Consider the following 8,367-nt stretch of genomic DNA (forward strand, 5'->3'; position numbering starts at 1 on the left):
CTTCTACATTTGCCATTTATGTGTGAGTGCAAATGTGGGTGTGAGTGACTGCGGAATTTTAAGGGAGCGGCTTATATTCGGTTATTATCCTTTTCTCTCTCTCCCCCCCCCCCGAATTTTGCAGGTGTGGCTTATATTCAGGTCAATAAGGTATATAGGGCATATGTGCATTTGTGACTGGCTCCCCATTCACAGATTTAACTTTTGAGGCCTTTGAAAAAGGGTTGAAACCTGATGCACAGTATCCCAAGTAATTCACAAAAAATGTTGCAGCAAAAAGGCAATCCCTACAATCATCTAAAAACAAAACAAAAAGAAAAAAGAACCAATTATTAATATTTACCAGGTATATTTGGAGTTCTAAATGGAGACATTTAAAGCACAGGATACAGATTTTGCTGAAGTTTATTTCCTGAGGCTCTGTTGTAGTGCATCCACCATATTTGGCTCAGTGCATTAAGGAATCGAGTAATGAGGTTCTGTCACTTGCTCACTGTGCATGAAGGGAAGGTGTGTGCAGGAAGTGTTAGGGAGGTTGTCCTGAATTCTTCTGACAGTGCGTTCAAAGGCAGCATCCCGAAACCTTGAACTCTCAGTGCTTTGATTGAACTACAAGTATGATATCAAATCTATTGAGCACCCAGCAACTCTGATTTCACAATAAAACACTTAACTAGAAAAGCAAAACGAGTATTTCTGGTTTTTGAAATAGCACCAACGTTTACAGGGAGTTTGGAGCCTTTTAAAGTGATTTTCACTGACACTTAAATGATGACTGTACTAAGAACTATATATCTTGTGTGTAGTCAACTTCTGTTTGAGAAATGGGAGCCTAAAGGTCCCTTTGGGCATGGGGAACTAGTTTTCTGGGTCTTTAGATCCTGGCCATAGAATTGTTATGCCATTCATCTTCACATGTTATCAACTGGTGTGAAGCCGGTCATTCAGAGATATAAATGCTTCTTTTGATAGTCCAGTTCTCCACAGATAGAGCTATACACCCATCTCTGCTTCATTTATAGCTATAGCCGTGATGGCCACAGCATCTGATACCAATCCACAAGACACGGCCATCAGAATCAGTTTTATACAATCCTCAGAATCAAGTACGAAAGTTTGGGAAACAGGCAGAACAGTATGTCCTTGACTAACCAGGCTGAGCAAGGACTTGAATCAAGATCACTCAGGTCCAAATCCAACATTTTGCCTCATGCACTGCACAGCCTGTCTGGAAATAAGTAGGGCTGGTCATATAGCAAATAAACAGGGAGACTGGTTATATTTTATTCATAATGGAGTGTCTTTTCAGCATATCTTCAAAAGGCTAAATTAGGCCAACTTGTCAGGAAAGTTTGGAGAATAATATTTTCTAAAGGGATTGTTACCGGCTTAGATTGCTTAAGCCATCAGGGGTAAAAACAAGTGCTTTAAAAAATATATTGCCCTGATAGTTTTATATAGCTTTCAAGGAATGGAATATAATGTATTGTCTTTTATCCCAATAAGAGTGCGACCACGTACTATGGAGGACTGAGATACTGTACCTTTAATGGTTGTGTGGATGAGGGGTTTCAGTAGGTCCAACTTGTTTTGGCATAGTGTAGCTTGTCATGGATGCCCATGTCAAAATTCCCCCTTCTATGCAATTATTACATGTGCAAGAGTCTTGGCATAAATTCAACCTGGGCACTGTGCTCTGTGGCCTGAGTCCAGTACCAGGTGACCACATGGAATGCATTTATATCCAGTATATTAGAGCCAGTGTGGTGTGGTGGTTAAGAGCGATAGACTCGTAATCTGGTGAACCGGGTTCGATTCCCTGCTCCTCCACATGCAGTTACTGGGTAACCTTGGGCTAGTCACACTTCTCTGAAGTCTCTCAGCCCCACTTACCTCATAGAGTGTTTGTTGTGGGAAGGGAAAGGAGAATGTTAGCTGCTTTGAGACTACTTTGGGTAGTAATAAAGCGGGATATCAAATCCAAACTCTTCTATATCTGAAGGAGTGTTTCCACCCCCATCGTTGTACCCGGACACTGAGGTCCAGTGCCGAGGGCCTTCTCCCTCACTGCGAGAAGCCAAGTTACAGGGAACCAGGCAGAGGGCCTTCTTGGTAGTGGCGCCTGCCCTGTGGAACGCCCTCCCACCAGATGTCAAAGAGAACAACAGCTACCAGACTTTTAGAAGACATCTGAAGGCAGCCCTGTTTAGGGAAGCTTTTCATGTTTGCTGCATTACTGTATTTTAATATTTTGTTGGAAGCCTCCCAGAGTGGCTGGGGAAGCCCAGCCAGATGGGCGGGGTATAAATATTAAATTATTATTATTAGTAGTAGTAGTAGTAGTAGTAGTAGTAGTATCAGTTTTAGGTGCTCCACAGGGTTGCCATTTTGTATGAATGGTACATGTGTGCAACCTAGCAATGCTACGGACTTGACCTAATGCAGTTGCTCAGAATGATCAACCTGAAAGTGACTCAGTGCTAACTAGCATTTACAAAACATATTATGGGTTCTCGAAGCACCTACTGTCACCCCCCTTCCCCCAGTTCCCCCAAGGACCCACATACCTTCCTAGGGTCAGCAGAAGGGGGATGTGGCAGAAGAGGTGGCAGAGAGAACACCACCTCCCTGGAAGAGCGTTCTTCCTCGCCAATTTAGGGAATAGACAATTTCCAGCATCCACAGAAGGAAATCATTCACGCCACTTTCCACTGGGGAGAAGGTTCTCTGGTGCTTGAAATACCTTTCCCTTGGTGGTAACTGCTTAGAATAACATCATTTCCCCACTGAGGATGCTAGAACACAGTGGGAAATGGTGCTCTACTGAAGAGTTGGCATACCCTTCAACTTTTTTTGTCCCAGTTAAGGTTTGTAGGTCCTGGAGCGGGGTGAAAAAGGTTGACAGTTGCTCACATTCAGAAGGTCTTGCAATGGCTCAAAGACATTCAGACAGGGACATTTGCATCTGCAAGGGCCCTTTTTCAAATGCTCATGACATCCATATCGGCAAGGTTGCAGCCCCATAGAATACCTATGCATTCTCCACATAAACCCAGTATGGGTGGACAAGCTTAATTATGTGGATGAATAATCATAATAACCATAATAATAATAATTTGTTATTTCTTATAATTTATTATTATTTATACCCCTCCCATCTGGCTGGGTTTCCCCAGCCACTCTGGGCGGCTCCCAACAAAATATTAAAAACATAATAAAACAACAAAACATCAAACATTAAAAACTTTCCTAAACATAGTTTCCTTCAGATGTCTTCTAAAAGTCAGATAGTTGTTTATATGCTTGACATCTGATGGGAGGGCATTCCACAGGGCGGGCGCCACTACTGAGAAGGCCCTCTGCCTGGTTCCCTGTAACCTCACTTCTTGCAGTGAGGGAACCGCCAGAAGGCCCTCGGAACTGGACCTCATGGGTCCAGGGAAAAAGGCAGGGGTTTAAATTTCATTTCATTATTTCAATTCACTTTTAATCTGTTTACCGCATTTCTATATTACTATACGCAAGCCAGTTTACAAGGTGAAGAAACAATGAAATAGAAAACACCACACACCTAATAGCAATCTGATCCAAAAGAAAAAAGTAATAACAAAAACATAGCTTTAAAATATATAAAAAAACTTACATCAAATAAAGCAATACAGTGGTACCTCAGGTTACAGACGCTTCAGGTTACAGATGCTTCTGGTTACAGACTCCGCTAACCCAGAAATAGTACCTTGGGTTAAGAACTTTGCTTCAGGATGAGAACAGAAATCGTGCTTCGGCGGTGTGGCGGCAGCAGGAGGCCCCATTAGCTAAAGTGGTACCTCAGGTTAAGAACAGTTTCAGGTTAAGAACGGACCTCCAGAATGATTAAGTTCTTAACCCAAGGTACCACTGTATTCAATAATACATTAGAATATAATAGTAAACAGACCCCCCCCCATAGGGTAGAGGGGACTGGCCGTTAAACCACAGTTCATCCGATAACTGCCGCTCACTACAGAATGTGGGGGCAGGAACGCTGGGAGCGAGCACTGCACAAATTGGCAACTGTCCAGTCATCGCCATGAGCAGGAGATTCCTGTTTCCTAAAAATCATTAAAATTTGAGCTAAGAAACAGGTGTGTTCTGGAAAAAAGGAGATAAAAAAGACCTGCTAATTAAACCCTGTGGAGGCCCCCTGGCAGTCAAAATCTGGGCGGGGGGCAGGCCTAAGGCGCACACTATAATAAGATTAAACTAAGAAAGCTTGATTGTAGTTTTCTTTCAAGACCGAATCAATATTATTTTGACCCATTGACCCCTAAAAAGTATGGGGCCCAAAGGCCATTGGGATCAGAGTTTGGGATCAGGCTTGGGTGGGAATCTTAGATAGGTAGTTAGCTTAGATGGGGGCGGGGGTTCTTCAAGAAGATGTGCCGGCTGTAAGTACCATTCCTTTGCTTTCTCTTGGTCTCCTGGGGGCGGGGTGTGAGTCCTGGGTCCCCTCCACAGCTTTAGCTCTCTGGTCCACCAGGGAGCTTCATGGCTGAGTGGAGATTTGAACTCTGCTCTCCCAGGTCCTCCCAGTCCAGCCCTCCAACCACTACACCTCTGCCTGGCTCCATTCTGCATCTCTCCAGCTGCCCTACGACATTGGCCTTCTCCCCCTTCCTGGGGGTCTCTCTAGCTCCAAGGAAGACTCCACCCCCTTCCTCATGTTCTGCTCCTCTTCTGGGACACCTTGATGCTTGGAGGACCCTCCTAGCGGTCTCCTCCCTCACCAGGAAGGGCAGGGCTGTCCTAAGAAGACGAGGCAGAGCAGCCCTTTAACAGCTGGCAATGCTTGTCTTTCCTTTGGGCTGGAACTCTTGAACCCATAGCACTTGGGGCCTCCTTTCTCTCTCTGCCAGCCTGGGCTGCCTCTTTCCAGCTCTGCCGATGCCCTTTCAGGTTGCAGAACTGCAGATAGATGGCAGGAATTGGGCCAGACGCCCCTCCTTACACACACACACACACACACACACGAATTGGGGCTGCTAGCTTCTGAGTCGCTCTCTCTGCTCGTCTCTTCTAGGTTCAGGCGCTTAAGGCGCCTGATCAGCTGCAACAAGGTGGCCCCCTTGGAAGTCCTGGAGCAGCCTGCAGTGTCAGGTGACCAAGTGGCCCTCCTTTTGGGGACGGAGGAGGGCAGGAATGGGCTAGGGGGGCATCTAGTAAAAAGATGCACAGAGCCAGATGGCTGGATCCAACCCGCCTATCTGCGACAGCATCTGGAAACCCAACCACCCCCGCCCCCAGCAACCACCCCATTTTGTGGGGTCTGTTGGAGGAAGCAGGGGGCTGGGCTGTGGGGCAAGGCAGGGGGGCAGTTGTCAGTGGGAGGGGCATCTTCCCTGGGGAGCCATGTTCTGGGGGCAGGAGGTCAGGATTGGCCCCCAAGGCCTGGGGTGTCTTTTTCCTGTAGGACTTGAATCCAGGAGAAAACTCTTGGAAAAGCCTTGCAAGGGCTCAGGGATGAACTCACCTGTCCCCATGTCCTTCTCTTTGCAGATGTGCTGGGAATCCACATCCCTTCCGTTGTGGTGAGTATTGGATAAAACGAGAGCAGGGAGGGGATCCCTCAGACCTGCCCCCCTCTTGCACTCCACTCTGCACTCTCAGATGTGGAGGAGCCCTCCGCCCACAAGGAACTGACAGCCTGACTTTTGCCTTTCAGCTGCTAGACAAAGATCAGCTTTATCTCCTGGGCATCATCCAGGACTGCCAGGCAGCTCAGCTCAGGGGGCTCCGAACCCTGAAGTACTCCAAGGAGGAGACGGCCAAAGCCATTCTGGTGAGTGGTGGGTGGTGTGAGGGACCCCCATGGGGAGGGAGAGGCAGAGAGGGGCTAGCATTTGGGGTTGGAGCGGTCCTCTGGAGACTCCCAGAAGGAGCTGACTTTCCTCCTCTGCTCTCTTCTAGAACATCCTTGGCCACTTGGAGTATTTCAGGGATCGCCCCCTGAGCCTGGCCCTGGCCTTCGAGGCCCTCCTGCAGTTGAGGTGAGTGGGGTCTTTGAGGTGAGTGGGGTCTTTGGACTGGGCGGGGCTGCAGGGGGGCAGAACTCCAGGGGGAGCTTTGGGTGGGCAAGTCAGGCAGGAGGGAGAAGGGGACAAGGGAGACTTGGAGGAGGCAGTGTCTAACCCCTTCCCTTTCTCTCTCCAGTTTTATGAGACCCCACTTCAGTCCCTCTATGGTGAGTGCAATCCTCCATAGAACAACAGAGGCAGTTCTGGGGAGCGCAGAGGAGGACAAAGAGGTATGTCCTCTGCTTTAAGTTCTCTTTGCACAGCTCTTTCTTCTTCCCACACTCTTACAAAATTTAACCCAGCAGCACTCAACCTCTCTTCTCTCTTTTCCCACAGGAACTGAAGAGGCCATTCCAGAGCCTGCTTGGGGGTCTCCTCCTAGAAGCCCCCAATACTAGCACCCTTCTCCAGTTGCTTACTGTAAGTATCCTGATAGCACCAGGAGTGGTTTTAGGGTTGCCCCCCTGTCCCTTACCCAACTAACTGTCCCATTTCTTTCATCCCGCAGGACCTCCGATATTACGCCCTTTTGGGGAGTGAAGACCAAAGGAAATTAGGGGCCAGCAGTATATCCCTGCTGCTGGCCCTTTCACGAAGATTCCCGAACCTAAGAGTAAGTATTTTGCCTTCCTGTATTCAGTTCTTTGGTTGCTTCCATCCTTCCTGGGTGGGGCTGCTTCTCTTACACCCATTCAGGGTGGGGTAATAGTGTCAACGGACTCATATTTGTCTTTCCTCTGCAGAACACAGTAATTCGTCCGGAGCTGGCTTGTTTCAGGAATAATCTGAAAGAAGGTAAGCCCCACACCTTGGGGACAGTGAACTCCCTGGTCCCTTGTTTGCCCAAGACACACCTCCCAGGTCTTCTTGCTGGGAGTCCTGCAGGACCTGCTCCCTGCCTGGCAAGCCTTTCCCACCTGGCCTGGGAGGGCAGCACCCAGACTGACTCCAGCTACAAGAAGCAGAGAGGACTGAACAGATTTTCTCTCTTTTTCATTCTTTTCCATCCAGATGACATCATCATCGAGGAATTATGATTTTCCTCCTTGAAGGAATTGCTGCTCTATTTGGACATCTCAACTGGCCAAAGACTGGCAGAAGAAGAGGCACTGAGAATCAGGAGGGGGACAGATGATTTAAGCAGCCATGAAATATGGACTGAAATTGGGCAGAACAAGAAAGAAAGAAAGAAAGAAAGAAAGAAAGAAAGAAAGGAAGGAAGGAAGGAAGGAAGGAAGGAAGGAAGGAAGGTGGTCATTTAATCTCTGCTTTAAAACCTGCAAGGAAGGAGAGTCCATCACCTTCCAGGGGAGTCCATTCCTCTGTTGAACAATGTTCAGTCGGAATCTCCTTTGTTGTATCCTGAAGCCATTGGTTTGAGTCCTACCGTCCAGAGCAGGAGAAAAAAAGCTGGCTGCATCTTCCATGTGACAGCCCTTGAGTTATTTGAAAATGGCTCTCTCTGGTGTCACTGGATCAAGCTGATCGATTTTCTTGTATTCCTTAAACTAAATTGTTTTTAATGGATTTTGAATCAACGTGCAATAAATTGTTACTGTTTTGAATTTCATTGTGTTATTGTCTTCCATTGATCTGGGCACTTTTCTGTTGTTAAGGGGGCTGGAAGTGTAACTCTTTGAATGGTAAACTGCAGTTCCAAGAATCCTCAGGAAGAAATGTGTTTTAGATGTATGCTACCTAAGTTTCGCTTGCATCTTTTCAGTGAGGGACCAGTGATAGGATTTGCTTCCAACTTCATCTCCATCAGGCTCTCCATGTAATTTGGGTCCAGAGGAAGAGGACAAACAAATAGTGGTGAAACAAACAGAGGCATTCAGGGAGGGATCGCTTTGAAGAAAACTTGCCCAAGGACCAAGAAAATATGGGTTTTAATTTGTATTGGGAGTGTCTTCTAAAAGTCGGATAGTTTTTTATTTTCTTGACATCTGATGGGAGGGTGTTCCACAGGGTGGGCGCCACTACCGAGAAGGCCCTCTGCCTGGTTCCCTGTAACCTCACTTCTCGTAGTGAGGGAACCACCAGAAGGCCCTCGGAGCTGGACCTCAGGCGTCCAGGGGAAAAGGCAGGGGTTTTCCTTTCATTTCATTATTTCAATTCACTTTTAATTTGTTTACAGCCTTTCTACATTACTATACACAAGCCAGTTTACAAGGTGAAGAAACCATAAAATAGAGAGCAAACATCACACACCTAATAGCAATCTGATTCAAAAGAAAAAAGTAATAATAACATAGCTTTAAAACAAACCACTTATAAAGCAAAATTCAATAATCCATTAGAATATAATAGTAAA

At 46.7% G+C, this 8,367-nt stretch overlaps 1 protein-coding gene across 1 annotated transcript; it reads left to right on the plus strand.

Annotated features, from left to right (window-relative positions):
- Nucleotides 1–1,033: 1,033 nt before the first annotated feature.
- LOC128412408 (uncharacterized) lies at nucleotides 1,034–7,618 on the plus strand. The gene is made up of 10 exons (XM_053385286.1): nucleotides 1,034–1,135; nucleotides 4,896–5,136; nucleotides 5,536–5,567; nucleotides 5,702–5,818; nucleotides 5,947–6,026; nucleotides 6,190–6,283; nucleotides 6,390–6,473; nucleotides 6,562–6,666; nucleotides 6,797–6,848; nucleotides 7,065–7,618. Exons 1-10 carry the CDS (start codon nucleotides 1,034–1,036, stop codon nucleotides 7,088–7,090), a joined length of 933 nt encoding a protein of 310 aa, XP_053241261.1. The 3' UTR covers nucleotides 7,091–7,618.
- Nucleotides 7,619–8,367: the final 749 nt, after the last annotated feature.

Source organism: Podarcis raffonei, chromosome 4, assembly GCF_027172205.1.
Source record: "Podarcis raffonei isolate rPodRaf1 chromosome 4, rPodRaf1.pri, whole genome shotgun sequence".
NCBI classification, from domain to species: domain Eukaryota; kingdom Metazoa; phylum Chordata; class Lepidosauria; order Squamata; family Lacertidae; genus Podarcis; species Podarcis raffonei.

Coding starts and splice junctions, on each gene's coding strand:
- LOC128412408 (XM_053385286.1), top strand. CDS start 1,034: ATGGCCACAGCATCTGATACCAATCCACAAGACACGGCCATCAGAATC. Junction 5,137..5,535: donor GGAGCAGCCTGCAGTGTCAG/GTGACCAAGTGG, acceptor TTCTCTTTGCAG/ATGTGCTGGGAATCCACATC. Junction 6,667..6,796: donor GAAGATTCCCGAACCTAAGA/GTAAGTATTTTG, acceptor TTTCCTCTGCAG/AACACAGTAATTCGTCCGGA.